Source organism: Nerophis lumbriciformis, linkage group LG02 (genome assembly GCF_033978685.3).
Source record: "Nerophis lumbriciformis linkage group LG02, RoL_Nlum_v2.1, whole genome shotgun sequence".
Taxonomy (NCBI): Eukaryota; Metazoa; Chordata; class Actinopteri; order Syngnathiformes; family Syngnathidae; genus Nerophis; species Nerophis lumbriciformis.
In genome coordinates this window covers 41,645,083-41,672,884 of record NC_084549.2, presented here as the reverse complement: position 1 = coordinate 41,672,884, position 27,802 = coordinate 41,645,083, and the positions used below count along the sequence as shown (strand labels likewise).

At 39.3% G+C, this 27,802-nt stretch overlaps 2 protein-coding genes across 3 annotated transcripts; one reads left to right on the top strand and one right to left on the bottom strand.

Moving 5' to 3' along the window:
* Positions 1 to 1,033: 1,033 nt before the first annotated feature.
* Positions 1,034 to 9,194, top strand: LOC133607872 (transmembrane protein 229B-like). Of its 2 annotated transcripts, none has more exons than XM_061962904.2 (2): positions 1,034 to 1,162; positions 8,566 to 9,194. In XM_061962904.2, exons 1-2 carry the CDS (start codon positions 1,111 to 1,113, stop codon positions 9,030 to 9,032), a joined length of 519 nt encoding a protein of 172 aa, XP_061818888.2. In that variant the 5' UTR covers positions 1,034 to 1,110; the 3' UTR covers positions 9,033 to 9,194. The 2 variants fall into 2 exon arrangements, with proteins under 2 accessions (XP_061818888.2, XP_061818897.2); XM_061962913.2 differs by having other exon boundaries at positions 1,083 to 1,147.
* Positions 9,195 to 11,413: 2,219 nt separating this feature from the next.
* haao (3-hydroxyanthranilate 3,4-dioxygenase) lies at positions 11,414 to 25,930 on the bottom strand. The gene is made up of 10 exons (XM_061962865.2): positions 25,757 to 25,930; positions 25,561 to 25,639; positions 17,992 to 18,075; positions 17,330 to 17,436; positions 15,871 to 15,960; positions 15,762 to 15,805; positions 15,549 to 15,694; positions 11,971 to 12,039; positions 11,780 to 11,862; positions 11,414 to 11,660 (listed from the first exon to the last, which is right to left on the bottom strand). The coding sequence occupies exons 1-10, from the start codon at positions 25,843 to 25,845 to the stop codon at positions 11,588 to 11,590; spliced, it is 864 nt and encodes a 287-aa protein (XP_061818849.2). The 5' UTR covers positions 25,846 to 25,930; the 3' UTR covers positions 11,414 to 11,587.
* Between the last annotated feature and the right edge of the window lie 1,872 nt (positions 25,931 to 27,802).

Below are 27,802 nucleotides of genomic sequence, written 5' to 3'. Positions count from 1 at the left end.
ATATATATATATATATATATATATATATATATATATATATATATGGGGATATATGGGGATATATATATATATATATATATATATATATATATATATATATATATATATGGGGATAGGTTGATTGGCAACACTAAATTGGCCCTAGTGTGTTATTGTGAGTGCGAATGTTGTCTGTCTATCTGTGTTGGCCCTGCGATGAGGTGGCGACTTGTCCAGGGTGTACCCCGCCTTCCGCCCATGTGCAGCTGGGATAGGCTCCAGCACCCCCGCGACTCCGAAAGAGACAAATGGTAGAAAATGAATGGATGGATATATATATATTGCCTTGTCTTTGCTGTTAGTTCTGTAGTCATAGCATAGTGAGTTGTTTTATGCATAGGTTACCAATCACCCAATCTCCCAATCACCGGCATTGAAAGTAAACAGATTTTTAAAAGGAAACTAATATTTTATCTGAGTCTGTAAATTAGTTTGCTTGTTGATGATTTTTGTTCAGTTTTGTATTGTGTAGTTATAATTATATGCTTTTACTTGTCATTTGTATTGAGTTTGTGGACCCCAGGAAGACTAGTGGGTTGTTGTGGCAACCAGCTAATGGGGTCCTTAATAAAAATCAAAATTAAAAATCAAAATCAAATTGAGCACTTTTTAACTGCTTGTACAAAAGAATGAACAATACAAGTGGGGTTAGATTTAGAGCCAATCATTAACTTTTATTATCATTATTGACAGGCCCAACTCCTGTGTGCATTGTTAAAAGTGAAGCTGACCCAATAATGACTCAACACTTCATTAAATAGGGCTTCAATGTACAAATATTGATCATCTTATATTTGTGCAAGTGCATTGATTGAGGCTATGAAAGGCAGCATTCACAGGAAAGCCCATCAGATCAATACTGGCAATTGTACCGCACACATCAATTTTAACTTGTCGTACAGATTTGCTTCCTGGGTTTCTCCCTCTGTCCTCGACCTCAGTCTGTCACAGGAACGTCTCTATCAAACATGGATCAGCTTAATGTTTAGCTCGAGATACACACGTGTACACACACACACATACACACAGAGGGGGATTAAAAAGGCACAGGGACACATATGCTGCCTGAGGATGGAGGCGAGAATACTACATGAGAGGAGAACACAAGGTAGTGATGACCCAGGTGAGAATTATGACTGTTAATGGCACTTTTAGTCTGTGTTCTATGGCTGCAGATGTCCACACTTTGTGACTTGTTATAGCATTAATTAGCACTGCTATGAAGAAAGTAATGAAACAAGCAGCAATGATACTGTATGACTTTAATTATCCGTGTCATTTTAAGAAAAGACATGGTAACATAAAAGTGATAGCCGCTCAATACGTTGTTGTGCTAAATGCAAACCCATTTCCAGGTCTTTAAATAGTTAAGCTGAAATCACAGCCTGTTAATCCTAATTAGAGAAGTGCTGTCAATCCTGTGAGGTCCAGGCAGGAGCGATAGGCCACATGGGCAATTCCCTTAGGGGCGCCACAAGGGTGAGGGAGAAAAAAAGATTTTAATTTATTTTTGCTCAGCGCTTATTTGCTCACCATATCAGGATATGTGTGTCAGATGTCGGGATATTGCCCCCCTTGATGTGAAAAAACCAAACCAATGAGCGACGATGACAGATTATCATCACAAGTCAACACTTGTCAATCAGTACTAAATTAATTTGATTCCTCAAATAGTTTGGCTCCAAATACGCCTCCAACAGCCCATGGAAATACCTTAATCCGATTGTGTTCGGTTTTTGAAAAGTCAGACTAACACACCTGTAGGCCCGGGCCGATATTCGATAAATCTTTGGAAAGTTCCGACAGTTAGTATTATTGTAACAAATTAAAATGATCAAAGAACCGCCATTCATAACTGCACTTATACAGACGGACTGACTGCCGCTAGCTTGAATGCTAACATGTAAACAACAGATATTAACGTCTTTCCCCATTACGAAATGTCATTCCCCAATCTAAAATTGTACAAATACAGTACTGTTTAAACAACTGAGCGACAGTATTCACATTAAACAAAGAATGTGCTGTTTTTTTGTGCAAAGTTATCGATAAACACGACAAGTTGAAACAGACGGACACAGAGGCCGTTCAAAAAGAAGTTTAACTCACATGACGTCACAAATCTGAAGTGAAACAACTGACCACCCTTTTCAATTTAAAATAAAAGATAAACATATTTAAATACACAAATAAAAATAATGTGGCTCTTATGAAGCCAAAACAATATTTGATGTTTCCTCTGCCAATTAAGTTTATTGTGTGTATTTATTCTAGTTAGTAAAAAAATAAAACTTCGTAATAAAATGTAAGTGTGTGTATAATTACTTTTTGAGCACATTCAACAACACCACGATAATAATGATAACCGTGATCATTTTGGTCAACATTATTTCATTTAGACATTTTATTTATTGTTTTGGGGGATTTTTTTTGTATATTTGAGGGTCTCCCACCCCCTGACAGAACCGATTTTGGTTGTGATTTTTTTTATTCAAGTGCAAAATTTTGCTTACAGACATTATGTTGTATTTGTATTATTTGTTGGTTTTATTTAGCTTGATGTTTAAAAGTTTGCATTTCAATTACAATGTAAAATATATGACATGTACAACTTAATTGCATTTGAAGTGGTACACTTCCATTATTATTATGTATTGTCATTACATCAGTGGTTAATTTGGTCGCAAAAAATATTGGCAATTGTATTGCTTATCGGCAATAATATGTAGGTCAATATATTGTAGAGCAAAATTTGTTATCGGTCCAGGCCTACACACCTGGATTAAACGATTGGAAACCAAATCTCTCCAGTGGGTGTGTGCGACCGGAGAGGACCCATCGTATCACGTGCGCCAGTCTCAACGCCCAGGATACAACCCGGAAGCGGATGCTATCCAATAAAAACTTAGCAACAATTGTCATGAAGAGGATACTTTTTATTTGTTTCACAAATTAAAAGAACAAAACATTTTGAAGTGCATCAATGGTAGAAAAAAGAAACAGAGATTTATTGAAGCAGGTAGCTAAGGAAATGTAAAATGCCGGCTTAATTCGGACTCCCTAACGGAATAAGAATGAGATGGAAGATAATGAAGCAGTTATATTAAAGGTGAATAATAAAGTGTACACAAACCTCTTTACGCTGCATTTGTGCACTCCATAACTGATTATCAATAACTGTATTCCACACAACTGACAAGATAGTCCAGAACAATAGCAGACTTCATCTTGAATGGTATCGACCGCAGCACAAACGGTCTTTCCCTTCGGATCAATCGAAAGCCTTATGAATAAACTCCGAGACATTCAAGAGTTTTGTTTCCATGATTCTTCGTCCAAAAACTCATTTGAAAAAACTCTTCCACCGGTCTGTCTTTGTTTCGAATCTGCATCCGCCCCGATACATTCTTGGTAGTAGCGTCATGTTCGTAGCACAATCCAAGATCAGTTATTGATACTGTCTGGCTGTTTAACATCAACAAGTTGTAAGGATCCGCAGTTGGCTAGTGTGACGTCATTATAGGAAAATTAATTAATTTAACCGTGCTTAAATGTGGGTTCCCTCTGGGTACTCCGGCTTCCTACCACCTCCAAAGACATGCACCTGGGATAGGTTGATTGGCAACACTAAATTGGCCCTAGTGTGTGAATGTGAGTGTGAATCTGTTTTGGCCTTGCGATGAGGTGGCGACTTGTCCAGGGTGTACCCCGCCTTCCGCCCGAGTGCAGTTGGGATACGCTCCAGCACCCCGAAAGGGACAAGCGGTAGAAAATGGATTGATGGATGCATAGATAAATGAAATAAGCGCCCCCCAGTGTACGGGTAGGCACATGGTGTATGACCAATAGTCGCAATAGAGAGAGTGCATGGACACTTGGACTTTACACATAGGTGTGTAAATACAAAACAACTAACTATTTCAGAAATCAGACTCATTTAGTGCATGGGAACGTAATGACTGTGAATGAGGATGTGAGCTCTACAGGGTACAAATTCGATTGGTAAAATTGATGTCCGATTGACCAAAATGTGCGTAAAAGTTGTGAGCGTACGAAATTGCAAGAATAAATATGATCCCAATCTCACGAATCCTGGCATGTTCAAAGTGAGGTTTGTAAAGGGCTGGCATATGCTACCACACGCAACACATTAATAAATTGAGCACATACTGCATTTTTCGATCTAAATGTGCAATTACTTTTTTCTTTTTTTTTTTTGGGTGTGTCCTGTCCAGTTTCTCAGGCAAATCATATAGTTGATGTAGATGCCCATATCGGCTGTTCAGATTTACTTTACAAAAGAGAAGTGTAGGATGCTTCTCTTGTTGCCTTATTTGTATTTGACTTTATTAAATGTATTTATATTATCATTTGGTGCAGCCGGGCCGGAGCAGGAGGGGATAGAAAGAGAAAAAAAGGAAGACAGAGGGGGAAATTGTGGAGACAAGAAGGGGATTAGACAGAGAGACAAAAACAACAAACACAACAACAACAACAACAATAGAGCAACATCAGCAAATACGATATGTACAAATATGATGGTAAAAGTGCTAGCAAAGAAGCAGTTAGCGAAATAAATAATAACACAGAAATGACAATGAGCATTATTACACTACAAATGGAGCAATACAAATACCAATAGAAATAGCGCTATTAATAATGAACAATACCAATCATTTACCTCTATTATCAACAATACAGTTGTTCAAATGCAACAATACATATACGTATAATGATAACTAGAGATACAAAAGAATGCAGAAAAATGGAGGGGAAGAAAGAGAAGCAACCTATATTAACCTTGTAGATTGTTATAGTAGCAATAGGTTAAGCTTTGTCAGTGTGCAATGTGTTACCCAGTTTCCCCTAGTCCAGGGGTCGGGAACCATTTTGGCTGAGAGAGCCATGAAAGCCAAATATTTCAAAATGTATTTCCGTGAGAGCCATATAATATTTTTTAACACTGAATACAACTAAACAATTAAACATTTTTAAGTAAGACCAACATTTTTAGAGTATAATAAGTCTCTTATTCTTTTTAATAACATTGTTATTCTAAAGCTAACCAATAATAAATATAATACTTCTTACCATTAATGCGACTTCTTGAACAGGTGCGATAGAAAACGGATGGATGAATTAAAATGCATGAGAATGTTTTATAATTTGAACGTTATTTTTAACACTGTGATTACCAGCAGAATTATTCATTACTTATCATGTTAAGCAATGTCAGCTAAGATTTATCTGAGAGCCAGATGCAGTCATCAAAAGAGCCACATCTGGCTCTAGAGCCATAGGTTCCCTACCCCTGCCCTAGAGCAACAACGTTAATATACGTTTGATGAAACGTGATTATGTGCATGAGTGTATGTATGTATATGTACTTGTATATGTACAGAATGTGTATATGTATGTTTGTACAGTGAATGTATATGTACAGTATGTGTATATGTGTGTTTGTACAGTGAATGTATATGTACAGTATGTGCATATGTATGTTTGTACAGTAAATGTGCAATTACTAACAACTGTTCAGGGCAGTGGTGGGCCTTAGTGTGCAAATTGTAACATTTTGTGTATTATTTGTGGGTGATTTTTCCAATTGATAACAAGTGCAAACTGCCCTATTTAAATGAGGATGTTGTGTATATACGGGCTGTCACCATGGACACAGTCATTTCTCGCCACATTTTTGGCGTCATATGGTCCAACCTGTGGTGTTTCGTCATGTTGTTGACATGCAGCGAACAAATAATAATATATATCACCTTTTTTGGGCTGTATTGAAGTGCGACCTAGACAACAGAAGCATGCTGAAGATGCACTTTGGGAGACACTGCGGTGCATATTGCAAGAAGTTGTTTCCATATAAGACATACATGACAATAACATATTTCCTTCTGTATATGAAAAGGAGATGACCAGTGGTTGTGGATGCTGGTCGGCCAAATCTGGCCCCCGAGCACCACGGGGAAGAGCAACAATGTCAGGGGAAATTTGCTATTTTATTCTTATCAGTGACGGAGCAGAAAGGTGCTTGGAATAAGTTTGCGGTAAAATTTCCAATCAAGCGGCTTTGGCATTCATTAATTGACATCTCAAATGCACCTCTTTTCCTCCCATGTATTTAATTTATAAAAATCAGACAGAATGTTAATCAATCTAATAGAATAAAAATAAAATATAGCAACCCCATTTCCCACCTAATCTCACTTTTACAATACTCATAAAGCAATTGAAAACACACACAAACACAATACTAAAAAAGGAGAAACACAAATTATTAATAGCAACAACAGTATCAATAACAATGGTAGACTTAGACTTAGACTTGGACAAACTTTATTGATCTACAAGGGAAATTGTTCCACACAGTAGCTCAGTAACATAGGATGGAAAGGCTAATGCAGGTATAAAGTAGACTAAAAATGTACCATAGTAGCAATATAAAATATAACATAAATGTAATATTTACATATTATATATACAGTATACAATATATACTGATGTATTATATTATATTATATTTTTCTATAATATATACAATATATAATAAATACCAATTACAATGTTCAATATTACATCTTATGTAACAACTGCAGCAAAGGGAATTAAAGTGAAGTGAATTACATTTATATAGCACTTTTTCTCTAGTGACTCAAAGCGCTTTTACATAGTGAAACCCAATATCTAAGTTACATTTAAACCAGTGTGGGTGGCACTGGGAGCAGGTGGGTAAAGTGTCTTGCCCAAGGACACAACGGCAGTGACTAGGATGGCGGAAGCGAGGATCGAACCTGGAACCCTCAAGTTGCTGGCACGGCCACTCTACCAACCGAGCTATACCGAGCTCTACCAACCGAGCTATATATATATATATATATATATATATAGAGAGAGAGAGAGAGAGAGAGAGAGAGAGAGAGAGAGAGAGAGAGAGAGAGAGAGAGAGAGAGAGAGAGAGAGAGAGATAGATAGATAGATAGAGAGATAGATAGAAAAAAGGTGATAACAACATCCGTAATAGTGATTAAATACTATGTACGATTATGGTTATTATCGCTGATCATTTCCATCACCATCACAACCATTAATTATAAAAATATATAACAACAACATTTACAGTGGCTTACACTTGCATTGAATCTCATAGCCTTGACAAGCTCAATGTAGCCATATGCACTACTATTTTAAGTTCATTGAATAGATAAAACAAATGCATATCATCGAAAGACATGTACCTGGGGATAGGTTGATTGGCAACACTAAATTGGCCCTAGTCTGTGAATGTGAGTGTGAATGTTGTCTGTCTATCTGTGTTGGCCCTGTGATGAGATTGTGACTTGTCCAGGGTGTATCTCGCCTTCCGCCCAAGTGCTGCTGGGATAGACTCCAGCCTCACCGCGAGCCCGAAAGGGACACGCGGTAGAAAATGGATGGATGGATGGACTTGATATCTAATCCAGAGAAAATGCTTTTTTTTTTTACTGATATCATTTTCATATTTTATGAGTTGGACTATTACCATCTATTAATTTCAGTATTGTTGTTATAATGCATTGCCAAAAATACATGCGCCTGAATGGGTTCATGGTGATGGAAACCATACTGTTAGATTATTACGACTAGGGTTGCGAAGCTTTGGGTTTCCCACAATTCGATTCAATATCGATTCTTGGGGTCACGATTAGATTATAATCAGATTTTTTCGATTCAACGCGATTCTCGATTCAAAAACGATATTTTTCCGATTCAAAACAATTCTCTATTCATTCAATACATAGGATTTCAGCAGGATCTACCCCAGTCTGCTGACATGCAAGCCAAGTAGTAGATTTTTGTAAAAAGCTTTTATAATTGTAAAGGACAATGTTTTATCAACTGATTGCAATAATGTAAATTTGTTTGAACTATTAAATGAACCAAAAATATGACTTATTTTATCTTTGTGAAAATATTGGACACAGTGTGTTGTCAAGCTTATGAGATGGGATACAAGTGTAAGCCACTGTGACACTATTGTGTTTTTTATTTTTTTATATAAATGTCTAATGATAATGTCAATGAGGGATTTTTAAACACTGCTATGTTGAAATTGTTACTAATATTGATATTAGTAACAATAATCCAATATTTTGGATTGTTCTGTGTCGTGTTTGTGTCTCCTCTCAATTGCTCTGTTTATTGCTGTTCTGTGTTGGTGGGTCGGGTTTGGTTTTGGAATTGGATTGCATTGTTAGGGTATTGCTTTGTATTATTTTGTTGGATTGATTAATAGAAAAATAAAAAATAAATAAATAAATAAAGTAAAAAAAATAAATAAATAAAAATAAAAATAGATTTTTGAAAAATTAGAATCGACACTGAATCGTACAACGTGAGATTCGCGATTTGAATTCGAATCGATTTTTTCCCACACCCCTAATTATGACCCACTATTTTTTACACTTTTGACCAAGAAATGAAGTGTCCTGCTACACACGAGGACACTTACACATACTAAATTGGTTTTCTTGTTGTCAGGACAAGTTGGCAATGAAGTCCAAACAAAGACTTGCACCCTGTCTGTACTGGCTCGTCTCTATGTTTATGCATTACACGGCTGTCTCTGCGAGGTGTGCTTCACCGCCGTGTTGGACTGGTGCAGCATCCAGGACAGGAGGATGATGGGATACAGCAGTCTCTGGGCGCTGCCCATGTATGCCACTGCAATCTACCTTATGGAGAGACTGAGAAACTGGCTGCTGCTGACTCATCATCGACCACTGCCCGTGCGTCTCCTCACATACACTTTGTTCATTTACTTGTGGGAGTTCACCTGGGGAACTGTGCTCAGTTTGCTGAAAGCCTGTCCCTGGGACTACTCAGGTTACAAGTACAACCTGGGAGGACTGGTGACTCTGGAATATGCGCTTCCTTGGGCACTCGCAGCCTTTATTGCAGAGCAGCATGTGATCAGAAACACTCTGAGGATACAACTGTACTGGTGAACAACTACCATTTAGGAAAAAATGAGCTTCCATCAGCGGCTAGAAAAAAAAGAATGGATATTAATAGAGGAACAAATCACATTAACATTGTTTATTATAAAACTTTTGGGGTATCTCGGAATTTTTTTGTATTAAATCTGACATTTTTTGTGTTGCTGTAAATCTGTGATTGTGATGCTTTGTGTGAGATTGTGTTTCTTAATTGTTAACTGTTGTCAAAGTAAGCTCTCTATTGAGTTTATGCATTACTATATAATTAGGGTAGTATAGGTTAAAGGTCATGTTGATTGTTTTTGGAACTGTTGCAATTCCAATACTCATAACTTTTTTTAAACTCTCAATTAAATAAATACTATCTAAATAATAAAAGTGAACAGATGCAATGGAAATATTCCAATGAAGAAAGGAAGACAACTGTTATTATAATATATATATATATATATATATATATATATATATATATATATATATATATATATATATATATATATATATATATATATATATATATATATATATATATATATATATACATATGGTAAATGGCAAAAGGATTATACTTTTATAGCGCTTTTCTACCTTCAAGGTACTCAAAGCGCTTTGACACTTTTTCTACATTCACCCATTCACACACACATCCACACACTGACAGCGGGAGCTGCCATGCAAGGCGCTAACCACGACCCATCAGGAGCAAGGGTGGAGTGTTTGCTCAAGAACACAACGGACGTGACTAAGGTGGCGGAAGCTGGGCTCAAACCTGGCACAGCCGCTCTACCACCTGAGCCACATCGTCCCCCCAATGTTGTATATGTATATTTTTCCATTTATACATATATATATATATATATATATATATACACATATGTATATATAGAAATATATAGATATATAGATATATATACACATATATACACGTACATATACATACAAATATTTACATATATACATAAAATGCATTAACATATACATACATAACTATATATACATAGGTATGTATATAGACACATGTATATATGTATATGTATATGTAGATACTTATAAACATATATACATGCATATATGTGTATATGTATATATGTATATACTATATATATACTGTATGTGTATGTGTATATATTCCATCCATCCATCCATTTTCTACCGCTTATTCCCTTCGGGGTCGCGGGGGGCGCTGGAGCCTATCTCAGCTACAATCGGGCGGAAGGCGGGGTACACCCTGGACAAGTCGCCACCTCATCGCAGGGCCAACACAGATAGACAGACAACATTCACACTCACATTCACACACTAGGGCCAATTTAGTGTTGCCAATTAACCTATCCCCAGGTGATTGTCTTTGGAGGTGGGAGGAAGCCGGAGTACCCGGAGGGAACCCACGCAGTCACGGGGAGAACATGCAAACTCCACACAGAAAGATCCCGAGCCTGGGATTGAACCCCAGACTACTCAGCACCTTCGTATTGTGAGACAGACGCACTAACCCCTCTCCCACCGTGCTGCCTATGTGTATATATATATATATATTTATATATATATATATATATATATATATATATATGTATATATATATATATATATATAGTATATATACATACATACGTATCTATATACATACATACGTATATATATGTACATAAATGGTGTACATTTATGGTGGGTAACCCCCCCCCCACATATGCGGTCCTCTCCAAGGTTTCTCATAGTCATTCACATCGACGTCCCACTGGGGTGAGTTTTTCCTTGCCCTTATGTGGGCTTTGTACCGAGGATGTCGTTGTGGCTTGTGCAGCCCTTTGAGACACTTGTGATTTAGGGCTATATAAATAAACATTGATTGATTGATTGAAATACAGCATAGGTTTGATTGTGTAGTCCTAAAGAAATTATTCCAAAATATAGAGGTCATGTTTGGAAGGAATTAAGCACAATAAACATTGGGGCAGCACGGTGTAAGAGGGGTTAGTGCATCTGCCTCACAATACGAAGGTCCTGAGTAGTCTGGGGGTTCAATCCCAGGCTCGGGATCTTTCTGTGTGGAGTTTGCATGTTCTCCCCGTGACTGCGTGGGTTCCCTCCGGGTACTCCGGCTTCCTCCCACCTCCAAAGACATGCACCTGGGGATAGGTTGATTGGCAACACTAAATTGGACCTAGTGCGTGAATGTGAGTGTGAATGTTGTCTGTCTATCTGTGTTGGCCCTGTGATGAGGTGGCGACTTGTCCAGGGTTTACACCGCCTTCCGCCCGATTGTACCTGAGATAGGCTCCAGCACCCCCGCGACCCCGAAGGGAATAAGCGGTAGAAAATGGATGGATGGATGGAACATTGTTCAGTGCAGTTTACAGTTGACATTGCACATTTCAAAATTAGACTATACACAAAGATAACAATGTTTTTATTTACTCTTTTTTAGCGGAAGTATATGTATTTGTAACATTATCATGAATTCATGGGTGATTAATTTTCCTCTATTCTTTATGCTGATATGAAATTTGCAGTAATTGCTGGTTTACAACAAAACAGTAGATTTAGTGTGTAGTTGTCAGGTATGATCAGGGTCTTTTACGCTCAGGGTTTTGCACCACAACAAGTGCAGCAGTCTCCTCATCTCTCTGCCAGTGGTACCTGAAGGATAAGATGTAAAATATATTGCATTACCAAATCATAGCCTCCATTATGCTGTACATGAAATGTGGTGAAATGATAGAAAGTCACTGATAATGTTGATAATAAAGTTAACTGACTGGTTGTGCTCGGGAATCAGTAAACTATTTCCCGCAGAGAGAGTAAACTCCTGCTCATTCATGGTTACTCTTGAAGATCCTTCCTGATGGTGACGAAGAGAAGAAGATATATTAGTCATCTATACCTACATTTGGAGTTCAAGTACGTTTTACACAAGATGTTAGCTGAGCGAATAATTTATTGAACATACCAGCTGCCAAATCCACACATCACTTTGCGGTAAAGATGACTCAGTCAAACCAGCTCCAAACAAAGTTACCTATCAGGGTCACAAATATTATAGTGTTATGTCATGTTTGAATTATCATAACTACCATTCTGGAAATACTGATACTTGTAGAATCTACTGTAAACTCACCAACTACTGTGGCCTGTATTCCAACCCCGAGTGACATAAAGTCATGTGCTTGTTTGTGCTTCCATTGTTACTAATTAAAGGTGTACCGATCGAATTTTGATAGCGTATGTTGGTCTGATCCAAGTATTGTATGATATTGGCTTGCACCTAAGATCTCTGACATAGTTCCGATACAAGCAGTCCTGCAGCGTGTTTACTTGTACAAAGATGGACAGCCAGTCAACATCTAAATGTCAATAAGCACACAAAGTTGGTATTTTCTTGTATTTTAGTCAAGTCATTTATAAAATGTAAACGTGATAGACTATAGGCTATAGGCTACAGCTAGCAGCTACACAACAGCTAAGCACACAATAGCACAAAAGCTCAACGTAAGTAATAAGTGTACGTAACTGAACAATATTGCAGTCTAAAGCACGACATTTGTCAATATAATAAACAAGTATCAAATAATTATAGTTGCATATTACTGTACTTGCAGACACACAGTTTCCGAGGCAGAAACTTATTAGAAAGTATTCAGTAACAAACGCATTGTTTGCATTTCTTTTGGGGTCGCAGGGTGGGTGGGTGGATGGATGGTAAGCTGCATTCGGGGGGAAGGCGGTGTACACCCTGGACAAGTCGCCACCTCATCGCAGGGCCAACACAGATAGACAGACAACATTCACACACTAGGGCCAATTTAGTGTTGCCAATCAACCTATCCCCAGGTGCATGTCTTTGGAGGTGGGAGGAAGCCATAGTACCTGCAGAGAACCCACAGTCATGGGGAAAACATGCAAACTCTAAGAATCATGAATCGAACCCAGAACCTTCATAACGTGAGGCTAACTAACCCCTCATGACCTTCCATCCATCCATCCATTTTCTACCGCTTATTCCCTTTGGGGTCGCGGGGGGCGCTGCAGCCTATCTCAGCTACAATCGGGCGGAAGGCGGCTTACACTCAATCAATCAATCAATCAATCTTTATTTATATAGCCCTAAATCACAAGTGTCTCAAAGGGCTGCACAAGCCACAACGACATCCTCGGTACAAAGCCCACATACGGGCAAGGAAAAACTCACCCCAGTGGGACGTCGATGTGAATGACTATGAGAAACCTTGGAGAGGACCGCATATGTGGGTAACCCCCCCCCTCTAGGGGAGACCGAAAGCAATGGATGTCGAGTGGGTCTGACATAATATTGTGGACAATATTATGACAAGTCGCCACCTCATCGCAGCCCTCATGACCTTAATTTCAGTAATTATTGTAATCAGCCAACACTCAAGGCTCCAATATTGATATCATATCAGAAGTGAAAAAGTTTTTTACGGACTGCCCTAACTATCGTACAACCGCACTGCTCTTTGTAATATTATGGTAAGCTTGTTTGAAAATGTCACTCCAAATGTCTTCGTAAAGGGATCATTCATGACGAATGGTATTTGAATTATATAACACAAGATGTGATTGCTATTATATACAGTGCATTTATCAATGTATGTACACGGGAAAATAAAATGTTGTTTTTGGGTGAAAAACGTTTTCGAATATTTCCGTCCAGGATCCCCACAAGGTTCAGGTGGGACTGGAACCGTAAGCTTCGGAGACATGAACATGCGTTTAACAGGGACTGAAACCATGGGAGGTTTGAACAAGTGTGGAGCAGGAATAGGTGGAACCACAACCGTTATTTTGCATGGAGCAGAAACAGGTGGTGTCAGAGCTTTGGAAAACTGTGGAGTGGGTAAGGAGGATGGAGCTTGAGTCTTGAAGAGTTTAGGCTGACTGACTGCTTTAGCTCTTGAAAAAATGTTCATGGAGTCAGCTACAGTTGACTCAATGTCCCTTGGTGGAGGCTGAGTCGTAGAATTTGTCATGGAAAGAGTATCTGTACTAAGCACAACCTGTATACATGCCCGCCGCTTACGCCTTCGTATGCACGTCACTGCACGCGCCTCTGGGGCCGACGGTGTGAGGTCATCCGGCTTCAAAAGGTTTGAGACTTGGTCGCGTTGGATGACAGCCCAAGTCTTGTAAACAGAAGCAAGGTGGGTATTTATCATACCGTACTCAGGCTGTGGGCGAGGGAGAAGCAGCTGTCCGCGCCTGTGTTTGGCGAAGAGGTGGTCCATGTGGGAAGCATGCTGGGGACAGCTTCTGTGTGCGGTGAGTCCGGGGGAAAAAAACCCCAGCAAAACAAAGTCCATCAGGGCAATCTCCTCGGCATTTGAGGAATACCTTTGTGCCTGTGTCTCAGTTTTCATCTTCTTGTAGATGCTTCTCTTCTCCCCTTCTGTGAGAACACTTTTGGCAGCCCTTCTGTGAGAACACTTTTGGCAGGTTCATTCTGCCATGGTTCAGGTTCCCAGGATGCGGAAGGGAGGCAGCATGCATGTAAGATGTATCTTTACTTCTTAAACAATGCCAAATACAAAGAGGTCACTTGCAGCTGGGAAATGCACGCAAAGCATAACATAGCAAAACTTCAATATCTTGGCATCGCATAGTTAACAAACATGAAGCGTAAACAGTCGCCAACGGCAAACAATGGACCTGAGATGAGTGAATGGCGAGACGGGTACATAAGGGGCGTGATTAGTGTTGGCGGCAGGTGGGAACACCACTCAATAAGCGGAATTCAGTAATAAGAAAGTAAACAAAGGCAGGCAGGGAGCGCTGGGAACGGAACTAAACACTGAACAAAAAGAACAACAAATCCAAAGGTCATGACACGGTCTTTTTAGACATTGGGGATGGTGTTCTTTGGATCCATGTTAGCATTTCTCTGCCAACAAACGTGCGTTAAGTTGATGTCAAAGCTCTCTATTGTGGTCTCATATGACCATAGATTCTCCCAAAAGCCTTGTCTGAATTATTCAGATGTTCATTGGCAAACTTAAGACGGGTCTGTACATGTGTCTTCATAATAATCAGAATTATTGCCGTTGGTGTGATTTACATATATACATACATATGCATTAACGTATGTGTGATCAAATACTTATTACACATTTTTTTAGTTGTTCTTGAATGCAGCTGAGATAGGCTCCAGCACCCCCCACAACCCTGAAATGGACAAGCGGTAGAAAATGGATGCATGGATGGATTTTATCTGTTAAAAAGACATGCACCTGGGGATAAGTTGATTGGCAACACTACATTGGCCCTAGTGTGTGAATGTGAGTGTGAATGTTGTCTGTCTATCTGTGTTGGCCCTGTGATGAGGTGGCAACTTTTCCAGGGTGTACCCCGCCTTCCGCCCGAATGCAGCTGAGATAGGCTCCAGCACCCTTTGCGACCCCGAAAGGGACAAGCGGTAGAAAATGGATACCATAACATTTTTTTTACAAAGAAGCAGCAGATCAAATATTGGCACTACCCCCACTGTTCAAATGTATGGTTCGTAGATGACCGTACCTCTGTCTCAAACTGTTCCCCAAACATATTTATTGGGTTGCCGTTGGTCAGGAATGGCTTATGTTTATCCAGCCAAGACTTAAAGCAGAAGGGTGACATCACATTCATGTTGTTCATCTGGAATGGAGGCTCTCTGAAGTCTTCGTCTGAGCCAACAAAAAACAAAACACAATAAACGAGGATTCTTGCATTGACTTAAACATGATGGCTCACTGGGATCTGGTTTTCCTGTCTTGCACTGTTTTGATGCCATGAACCTGCAAATAATAATATATAATTAAAATAAATACAGAGGAGGATCTTAAATGTGCGTGTTTCTTACTCTTGGATGATTGGCACCAGTTGGGTTCCAAGATGTTGGCAGTAAAACCATTTCTCAAACAGGATGTCCATCGTGTTGTCTATGTAGTACCTAGAGATATCAACACGTACGTATGTCCACAGAATACCCCTTAATCTGATAAAAACTGAAATTGCATTGTAATAAAATAAAATCCAGTAATACAAAATGTGGGAAAAGCTTTGTCTTTTGCCACATAGAATTTGAGATGTGGTTTGAGTGATTTTAGATCCCTACCTAGGGCTGCGTAACGAATTCGACACTTTTATAAAAAACAACCAAATCCTGTAGATTCAAGTAAAATCAAACGGTGCTCGTGGCGTCACGCCCGGTTGCAGACTAAACATTTGACGAGGAAACAAGCACTCAAACAGCACTCTCAGCACCTAAATGTAAAGTCAGGCTCCACTTTTCCAAAATGCGCTACCATGATGTAAAATTACTTTAGCTTTGCCAAATGCATGCTACTGATTCGCATCACCAATTTTATATGATGATGTGACCACCTCTGAATTTCGCAATAAAAACTACAACTAAGAAGCATGCTACAGTCAAACAGCAAGTGTGTAATAAGTACACTATTTACAGTATAAACACTTTGTAGGGTGCAACAAAAAACTAGATTAGATTCAGTTTAATGACAAAGGTTACTTCCTGATAATAGTAGACAGATCGTAGCCTATACACTATTGCCGTCTAACGTCTTGGAATCGCAACGTCAAGCAAAAAGTCCTCATGTGTCCAGGGACGTTTTTCCAGAGTTTATAAACAATAAAAAAGACAAAAGATTGTGTGGTGATAAAAAAATATCGATGTAATCGTTGTAGTCGACTGTGTACAGCCCTTGTACTTAGTATCGTTACATTCAATGGCTGTGTTGATCCACACATGGCATTTATTTATATTAAGGAGCGATAGCTTGCTGTTAGCTATTCCATCCTCCTACGGTGTGTAGTGAAGCATGTTTAGCTATTCCTCGTCCAGCAGGGATGATACTTGTGAAAACGCAGTTTATTTGTCGACGTGGAGGTGATGATTAGTGATTTAGAAGTAGCTAAAACACTGCCGACTGCGGATGGATCGCCGCTAGCTCTCTAGCCATGTTTAAAGCAGCTCTTCCAGAGCGGTGTTTAAGTGTGAAAAGCTTCACCTCCATCGTTTGTTTTTAAGCCAAAATACGTCCGTTCTCCCTTTCATGTCTCCACAGTTGGTCTGCTTGTAAGTACACCATGCGTACACCATTGCTCGTTTTACCAGCAATGTCATGATGTGACGACGACGCGACTTCATGTCCGAAAAAACTTAAATATTTTTCAGAAGCAGTATAGTTCCGTTTTTAATTTGTTAGTATTGTGGTACTTTATTAGTACCAGCATATTGTACAACCCTAGTTCTTTCATTTGGTGTTGAAGCCTGTTTTCATCAATTAAAGAGGCCCAACCTGAGGCAGTCAGTTTCAGTGAGCAGCCGCCTCCGCTCCACCACGAGTCCCACAGTGTTGGCTTGTCTCTGTGGGGAATGCGGGATCCGAGCAGGCAGCAGAAACATCTGACAAAGGAAACAGACCTCAATAAAGGGCACAAATCACGTGCAATGGTTTATTTAAAATTTTAAACTTCCAGGTTAGAGGGTACACTTGAACTATATGATCAACCTGTGGATAACTATTAACTGACTTTGCTGTGCTGCAACCAACTGCTGTGTAGTTTTGACTTTAAAGTTGCTCGGTCAAGGGTTAACAGTTGACAATTTAATCATTTTCAAATGAAAATATTGTGGACAACCTGCATGGCACTCCGACATGCCATTATTTTTCTATATCATAACGTCTGTTCAGGTTTATGCAAAAATTGAGCTCATCATGGTTTGATTTATGGTGCGATCCCAACCTTAAATCTAAAATCGTGCGTTGGAATGAGTTATATTGATACACCCCCGGTTCAGCATTTATCACACAGTAAATGAGAAACTTCTGACTGGTTCTGTATGTTGCAATATCCACACATTATTATATCATATCTTGCAAGTAACTCACTTTGCATTAGCATTTCTTGTTGGTACTGTTTTCCATTGATTAATTGTAATGACATAATTGAAGCTCACCTCTCCCTCCTTGATATGCACATCCTTGTTTTTTCCATTTTCAATCACCTTCACACACATGTCTCCTTTCAACTGGTAGAATAGCTGTTGGAAAAAATAACATAACCATTAACATACAGTATTATGTAGCATTGGGAGAGTTGCCGCTAGGCTACCCAGCATGCATTGCGGGTACTTTGATTCTAAATACAGTTATAGTTACGTGTTTGTTAGCGCATATCCAATTGTTTTAGTACCCAAGAGCAGTGGTTCTCAAATGGGGTACGCGTACTCCTGGGGTTACTTGAAGGTATGCCAAGGGCATACTTGCCAACCCTCCCGGATTTTCCGGGAGACTCCCGAAATTCAGCGCCTCTCCCGAAATCCTCCCGGGACAAATTTTCTCCCGAAAATCTCCCGAAATTCAGGCGGACTCAGGTCCTCCACAATATAAAAATGCATACCTGCCCAATCACGTTATAACTATAGAATGATGAAGGGCGAGTTCTTGGTTTCTTATGTGGGTTTATTGTTAGGCAGTTTCATTAACATCCTCCCAGCGTGGCAACAACCCACAACAACAGCAGTCACTTTTTTGTATACCGTAAAGCAGTTCGTCTGCCGTAAACAGCAATGTTGTGACACTCTTAAACAGGACAATACTGCCATCTAGTGCATATGTGTGTGTATATATGTAAATAAATGAACACTGAAATTCAAGTATTTATTTTATATATATATATATATATATATATATATATATATATATATATATATATATATATATATATATATATATATATATATATAATAATTTAAAAAAAAATTATATATATATATATATATATATATATATATATATATATATATATATATATATATATATATAATAAATATATATATATATATATATATATATATATATATATCTAGAATTCACTGAACGTCAAGTATTTCTTATATATATATATATATATATATATATATATATATATATATATATATATATATATATATATATATAGATATATATATGTATGTGTGGGAAAAAAATCACAAGACTATTTCATCTCTACAGGCCTGTTTCATGAGGGGGGGTTCCCTCAATCATCAGGAGATTTTAATGGGAGCATTCACATACCATGGATTATATAGGGCACAGAGTGGGTGGGTACAGGCTGGTGTAGGGGCGTGGTGTTTGGCTCATGTGTTACCTAGGAGGTGTTTCCGTCTGTGGCGGCATGCTGTTACAATTTCGCTGCGCTTGTTGAGGGATGACAGGTCTGGACGGTAAATAATAAACAGTTTTTCTTTCAAGCATAGGTTGCATCTTTTATCACCACTATTGTAAGGTGTGCTGGATGCAATAATTTGTCATGTTATTGAATATTCAACATTATTGTCTTTGAGGTCCCAAATGTGTTTGCTGAGTTCTGTGGTATTCCGCAGGTTTTGGTTCCTGAAAGAAGCCTTGTGATTGTTCCATCTGGTTTTGAACTCTCCTTCAGTTAATCCTACATATGTGTCGGATGTGTTAATGTCCTTGCGTGTTACCTTAGATTGGTAGACAACTGATGTTTGTAGGCACCCCCCGTTGAGAGGGCAATCAGGTTTCTTTCGACAGTTGCAACCTTTGTTGGTTTTGGAGTCGCTCTGTCCGGGGGCCGACGGCTCATTTGCAATTGTTTTGTTGTGGTTTGAGATGATTTGTCGTATATTGTTCTTACAGCTGTAGCTCAATTTAATGTTGTTCTTGTTGAATACTTTTCTTAGGGTGTTGTCTTTGGGAAAATGTTTGTCAATCAGATTGAGGAATTTGTGTCCAATGTTAGTTGAGACGTTTTTGCTGTATGGGGAGTTGTACCAGATGATGTCGTTTCGTTTTCTGTTCTTTTTCGGTTGGTTTCCTGGCGTGGGTTCATAGGTGAGGGTGAAATTGTATCCGCTTTCATCAAGGGCTTTTTGGTACAGGGGGGTTGCTTGGTCAAATTCAGCTTTGCTAGATGACAGCATCGATAGCCTTTTATTAATTCCGGTAGGTATTCTTTTCGTGGTGGTGGGTGGGTGGTTGCTGTCATGGTGCACGTATTGGAGTGTTGTGTTGGGTTTCGTGAATGGTTGGTAGCTGTTATTTCTCAGGTTGAAAGTGACGTCAAGGAAGTTGACGGTTTGCTTGTTGGCTTCAATCGTGATCCGTAGGCCGAAGCGCATATGCCAAATTTTCAAAGAGCACGGCCTACGGATCACGATTGAAGCCAACAAGCAAACCGTCAACTTCCTTGACGTCACTTTCAACCTGAGAAATAACAGCTACCAACCATTCACGAAACCCAACACAACACTCCAATACGTGCACCATGACAGCAACCACCCACCCACCACCACGAAAAGAATACCTACCGGAATTAATAAAAGGCTATCGATGCTGTCATCTAGCAAAGCTGAATTTGACCAAGCAACGAAACGACATCATCTGGTACAACCCCCCATACAGCAAAAACGTCTCAACTAACATTGGACACAAATTCCTCAATCTGATTGACAAACACTTTCCCAAAGACAACACCCTAAGAAAAGTATTCAACAAGAACAACATTAAATTGAGCTACAGCTGTATGAACAATATACGACAAATCATCTCAAACCACAACAAAACAATTGCAAATGAGCCGTCGGCCCCCGGACAGAGCGACTCCAAAACCAACAAAGGTTGCAACTGTCGAAAGAAACCTGATTGCCCTCTCAACGGGGGGTGCTTACAAACATCAGTTGTCTACCAATCTAAGGTAACACGCAAGGACATTAACACATCCGACACATATGTAGGATTAACTGAAGGAGAGTTCAAAACCAGATGGAACAATCACAAGGCTTCTTTCAGGAACCAAAACCTGCGGAATACCACAGAACTCAGCAAACACATTTGGGACCTCAAAGACAATAATGTTGAATATTCAATAACATGACAAATTATTGCATCCAGCACACCTTACAATAGTGGTAATAAAAGATGCAACCTATGCTTGAAAGAAAAACTGTTTATTATTTACCGTCCAGACCTGTCATCCCTCAACAAGCGCAGCGAAATTGTAACAGCATGCCGCCACAGACGGAAACACCTCCTAGGTAACACATGAGCCAATCACCACGCCCCTACACCAGCCTGTACCCACCCACTCTGTGCCCTATATAATCCATGGTATGTGAATGCTCCCATTAAAATCTCCTGATGATTGAGGGAACCCCCCCCTCATGAAACAGGCCTGTAGAGATGAAATAGTCTTGTGATTTTTTTCCCACACATACATATATTGCGCTCTACTACGGTATCGAGCACTATTTTTTGGATAACCTTATTAAGACATATATATATATATATATATATATATATATATATATATATATATATATATATATATATATATGAAATACTTGACTTGGTGAATTCTAGCTGTAAATATACTCCTTCCCTTTTAGTCACGCCCCCAACCACGCCCCCGTCCCACCCCGACCACGCCCACCCCCACCCCCTCCCCCCACCTCCCGAAATCGGAGGTCTCAAGGTTGGCAAGTATGGCCAAGGGGTACGTGAGATTTTTTTTTTAATATTCTAAAAATAGCAACAATTCAAAAATCCTTTATAAATATAAATAAAAACCTATCTTTTTTTCCAAATAGTTCAAGAAAGACCACTACAAATGAGCAATATTTTGAACTGTTATACAATTTAATAAATCAGAAACTGATGACATAGTGCTGTATTTTACTTCTTTATCTTTTTTTTCCAACCAAAAATGCTTTGCTCTGATTAGGGGGTACTTGAATTGAAAAAAATTCACAGGGGGTACATCACTGAAAAAAGGTTGAGAACCACTGCCCTAGAGTACTAGTACTTTTTTTATGCTCTGTGAACTGAATGTTTACTGTTTATTATTTATTTACGCACAAGTAAGGTTCAGCACGGTAGAAGAGAGGGGTTAGTGCGTCTGCCTCACAATACGAAGGTCCTGAATTCTATCCTGCACTCGGGATCTTTCTGTGTGGAGTTTGCATGTTCTCCTTGTGACTGCGTGGGTTCCCTCCGGGTACTCCGGCTTCCTCCCACCTCCAAAGACATGCACCTGGGGATAGGTTGATTGACATTTAGGTTTAAATGTAACATTTATTTCTAGATTTAACATTTAAATTTAGATTCAACATTTAGATTTAGATTTAAAGGGGCTGTTTGCAATATTTAAAAAGATGCGTAGAGAGCGACAACTTTTCAATCTCTTTACGGCTTCTCGTACGTAGTGACATGCACGCGCATTAGCTTTAGGTGTTGTTAGCTAATAATAGCAATTTGACAGCGTTAGCTGTCATTGAATGTATATTCTATCATAACAACAATATGACTGCAAATTGTTCATTGCTTCTCTTGGACTGCTTTTGCGCACGCACTCTCTGCGCTTTTGTATTGACGATGAGTGACGGCCGAAAACATCAATCATTTCATTAGGGCCAGAATTTTTTTTTTTTAATTAAATCAACTATGTAACTTTGAAAATGTTACTACGAGGAAGTTGCAAACAGTACTTTTAACATTTATATTTAGATTTAACATTTAGCTTTAGCATTTATATTTAGACCTCCTTATTTAAATGAGGATTCGACGTGCCTACCAGGCGTTACTACGGCGACAATCCTTTTCTTCACATTCATATTCTCATGCACCTGTGTGCCATGTGTTGAACCAGCAAGAAACATCTATAATCTGTAACATATTTTCTAAATCGCAATCTAAACAACAGAAACATTTGCATACAGACACTTTCTGACACTTTTCTTTCACTTTCACATTCAGTACGCAAGGCTGTGGATCGCATCACCAGCACATTCGTACGTCTGGAATGACTAAAACGCAAGAAAATGTCGATCTCACGATCTACTCTTCCCTCCATACTTGCCAACCTTGAGACCTTCGATTTCGGGAGGTGGGGGGTGGGGGGACGTGGTCGGGGGTGTGGTCGGGGGTGTGGTAGGGGGTGTGGCTAAGAGGGGAGGAGTATATTTACAGCTAGAATTCACCAAGACAAGTATTTCATATATATATATATATATATATATATATATATATATATATATATATATTTATATATACTGTATATATATTAATAAAATAAATACTTGAATTTTAGTGTTCATTTATTTACACATATATACACACACATAACACTCATCTACTCACTGTTGAGTTAAGGGTTGAATTGTCCATCTTTGTTCTATTCTCTGTCACTATTTTTCTAACCATGCTGAACACCCTCTCTGATGATGCATTGCTGTGTGGCATGTACAAAAGTGCTTTCATCAAATGCACGACAGTCTGGAATCTTCCATCTCTCCCTAGCATGGCCCAAAACCGGTCAATCTTTGCTTCCTGAGGAAGATCTTCACTGCCAAGCACTTGGTAGTCCACTACTTCTTCCCGGAGGCTATCCAGGTCCAATCGCAGCTGCGGCTTGGAACCTACAAGCGTATTTCTTCATCTTACTCGTCGTCGGCGTCGCCACGGCTGTATCTTCCTCGTTCTTCTGCTTCGTCTCCTTGTTGTGTGCGCAGTTGTGCACTGCACTCTCTAAAAGCCCTAGATGTTATTGTCACATATGCATGTACAGTAGACGGCAGTATTGTCCTGTTTAAGAGTGTCACAACATTGATGTTTACGGCAGACGAACTGCTTTACGGTAGACGAAAACGTGACTGCTGTTGTTGTGTGTTGTTACCACGCTGGGAGGACGTTAATTAAACTGCCTAACAATAAACCCACATAAGAAACCAAGCACTTGCCCTCCATCATTCTACAGTTATAACGTGACTGGGCAGGCACGCTGTTTATATTGTGGGAAAGCGGACGTGAAAACAGGCTGTCCTCAATCAGGTCCGCATGGAGCTGGAGGGGGCGTGGCCTCCAGCTCCGCCTGAATTTCGGGAGATTTTTGTGAGAAAATTTGTCCCGAGAAGTTTTCGGGAGAGGCGCTGAATTTCGGGAGTCTCCCGGAAAATCCGGGAGGGTTGGCAAGTATGCTTCCCTCACTCGAGAACAAGACCCCGAGGTACTTAAACTATATTAAACTATATTGTAGTAATATATTTCCTAAATTAAAAAAAACGAACAACATTAAAAGAAACGCCAGCAAACGCATCAATTGAATTCAATTTTTTAATCAGCCCTATAAGTTGTCCAGCAGCAATGGTATTATGAAATGAAATTGCTGAATAGATGATATGTCTAACATTTTTATTTCTGACCGTCCACCAAAATGTTGACACACATGCGTTGGACGGATGATTCTCATCTGTCAGTTTGCACGTTCTTCTGACATGTGCTAAACAAATTGCTGGAAAAATGTTAATGAGTGTTGATAAATCACATTTTGCATGCTGTATAACTATATTTACATTCCCTCCTCACAGTTTTGTGGGCGTTTTATTGATCAGCATATATTTTGCATATTCATGAAGACATAGACGCAAAGTGGATGGCGCGCCTTATTCAGCTCACCTAACATACGCAATCCACTTTGCACAGGTTTAGTAGATCAGCTTTGCGTGTGCTATCAGGTTTGCACATGTTTTAGTGCACGCAAACCACATTAAATTGAAATTTAAATGTGCTGAAAATTAGTTAAATGTGAGAAAAGTGAGTTTAATATGACAAATATATCTGCTAGAAAAGTGTGATTAAACTTTTACATTCAGCACTGCATAGGAAATTAATGTTGATAATGCTTAGAATTATCAACCCGCGACCTCGAGAGGGACAAGCGGTAGAAAATGGATGGATGGATAGAATTATCACAATGTTGTAAATACTGCATGTTATCATGAATACATACATACTTACAGCATGTATATAAAACCGTGTTGAATGTTTTTGGAGTTCTTTTTAGACAAAATAGATCATATCGCCATTACCTGCATTTTTAGCGGCCTCTTGCAAACAGTTTTTCAAAAATATTGAGAACTCACCAAAAGGAAAAGACGTCATTGTTGATGACAAACATCCCCAACAATTGTCGTTGAAGTTGAAGTGTGATGTGAATACGGTTTCAAATGTAGAAATTACAATAGTCACGCCCATATATCCATCCGCTTGTCCCATTCGGGGTGCTGGAGCCTATTTCAGCTACATTTGGGCGGTAGGCGGGGTACAAGTCGCCACCTCATCGCAGGGCCAACACAGATAGACAGACAACATTCACACTCACATTCACACACTAGGGCCAATTTAGTGTTGCCAATCAACCTATCCCCAGGTGCATGTCTTTGGAGGTGGGAGGAAGCCAGAGTACCCGGAGGGAATCCACGCAGTCACGGGGAGAACATGCAAACTCCACACAGAAAGATCCCGAACCCAGGATCAAACCCCGGACCTTCGTATGCACTAACCCCTGTACCACCGTGCTGCCCTAGTCACGCCCATGTGATGTGAAAATGTGTTTGTCTTCATGAGACAGTTAACACTTACATCCATCCATCCATCCATCCATCCAATTTCTACCGCTTGTCCCTTTTGGTGATGGAATCAATTCATGTGTGCTTGTCTCTTACCTCCTCACCTTCTTCTATATGGTAATCTTTCCTAGTGTTTGGTCCTCCAACAAACATAATATTCAACTGGGAAAAGTGCCTGGATGAAACAAAAAACAGATGCATGTCTTTAAACAGCAGACGTGATCTCGTGAGATTCTTGTTAGATAGTCAATGCCAATGCACAGATCATATACCACGTCACAGATTTACTCACATGAGCTTGTTGCACACTGGCGGCAGGAAAGCATTCTGATTCTTTGCTATCCACTCCTCCACGTTCACAAGAAGATGACTATTGCTCATTATTTTTGATTCAACGTCTTGAGTGTTGTTGCTGTATTATGTCACTTTGGACTGTTGTCTTTCAAAAGATTAGGCAGACTAACTGACGCTGAAAGTCCAAAATGCAAAAGTGGGTGTAGGAAAGTGGGAGGAGTTGTGCAATGGTGAAAGGTTGTTACCATGACATTAAGCGCTGGAGACCCACTTTATTGACTTGTTTTAGGTTTTGCAGCTGGATCTTTTACAAAAAGGCTGCTGGTAGAGTCCTACATTTCAAATTTTCTACAACTCTTATTTTTTTGTGATAGTGATTGGAGCACATACTTGTTTGTCACAAAAAACATTCATGAAGTTTGGTTCTTTTATGAATTTATTATGGGTCTACTGAAAATGTGACCAAATGTGCTGGGTCAAAAGTATACATACAGCAATGTTAATATTTGGTTACATGTCCCTTGACAAGTTTCACTGCAATAAGGCGCTTTTGGTAGCCATACACAAGCTTCGGGCATGCTAAATTTGTTGGTTTTCTGACATGGACTTGTTTCTTCAGCATTGTCCATAGGTTTAAGTCAGGACTTTGGGAAGGCCATTCTAAAACCTTAATTCTAGCCTCATTTAGACATTCCTTTACCACTTTTGATGTGTGTTTGGGGTCATTGTCCTGTTGGAACATCCAACTGCGCCCAAGACCCAACCTCCGGGCTGATGATTTTAGGTTGTCCTGAAGAATTTGGAGGTAATCCTCCTTTTTCATTGTCCCATTTACTCTCTGTAAAGCACCAGTTCCATTGGCAGCAAAATAGGCCCAAAGCATAATACTACCACCACCATGCTTGACGGTGGGATTGGTGTTTCTGTGATTTAAGGCCTCACCTTTTTCTCCTCCAAACATATTGCTGGGTATTGTGGCCAAACAGCTCAATTTTTGTTTCATCTGACCATAGAACGTTCCTCCAGAAGGTCTTATTTTTGTCCATGTGATGTCAGATGAGAGGTAGCGCACATTTCATTGTCAGCGTCAATTTTGATACATCTCACCTTGGCCGTTAAAAAGGGTGTACAGCAGGTTTTTGTGCGTACGCAGGTTTTGTACATGATGTCCCTGGTCTGCACAACAGGTCCTCCATCTGATGTATGATGTCACATTTTCAGTGAGTTTGTCAAGATTTGATGCACTCACTTTCAGAGACTCTCCAATACAATCACAGCAGGCCTGCACCTGCTACTACGAGCAGTTTTTTTGTTTTACTTCTGCCTGTAGGTCGGGATGAGACGAATCAGACAGTGATCGGAGAGTCCTAAAGCTGCAGAGCGATACAGAGTGATGAGAGTCCTTTATTACTATGTAGCAGTGGTCCAGTGTGTTAGCTCGGACACATAATACCATGAATTGATTAATGTGGACCCCGACTTAAACAAGTTGAAAAACGTATTCGGGTGTTACCATTTAGTGGTCAATTGCATGAAATATGTACTGTACTGTGCAATCTACTTATAAAAGTCTCAATCAATCAATATGCTGTCTGTATTTAGTTATCATTGTTGCTAATGATAGCGATTTGGCAACATTCAGCTACTACATTAGCTAAATTGTATCTTTTTGAACAAAAGACAGCTACCATGACAACCCCCGAACTGTGAACCATCACTGTAGACACTTTTCACCTTTGATCACTAAAGACACTTTACCTGCTGCTGTGACCCAAGGTCACCTCCATATTTATACTGTTGACTGTCAATCAGAATGTGCAATAATGTTATGTTACTTACTGTGCCTTGTATATACATTTTATTTTTATTTTTTATTTTTAGCTAAGTACCGTGTGACTTGTTGAAGGGTGGACTAGCAAAGTAAGATTTTCATTGTACGGCAAACTGTCTGTTTAACTGTGCATATGACAATAAACAATCTTGAATCTTGAATTGTTAGCAGCTTCTCTTGGACTGCTTTTGATTATGTGCATGGCGCGTACTG

What these genes read in the sequence shown, in the direction of transcription:
- LOC133607872 (XM_061962904.2), top strand. Translation starts at nt 1,111, where the DNA reads ATGGAGGCGAGAATACTACATGAGAGGAGAACACAAGGTAGTGATGAC. An exon ending in ACAAGGTAGTGATGACCCAG is followed by an intron (nt 1,163 to 8,565) that starts GTGAGAATTATG and finishes TCTTGTTGTCAG; the next exon opens with GACAAGTTGGCAATGAAGTC.
- haao (XM_061962865.2), bottom strand. Translation starts at nt 25,845, where the DNA reads ATGAGCAATAGTCATCTTCTTGTGAACGTGGAGGAGTGGATAGCAAAG. An exon ending in TGCATATCAAGGAGGGAGAG is followed by an intron (nt 17,437 to 17,991) that starts GTGAGCTTCAAT and finishes TTCCTTTGTCAG; the next exon opens with ATGTTTCTGCTGCCTGCTCG. An exon ending in GGGAACAGTTTGAGACAGAG is followed by an intron (nt 12,040 to 15,548) that starts GTACGGTCATCT and finishes TGACCCTGATAG; the next exon opens with GTAACTTTGTTTGGAGCTGG.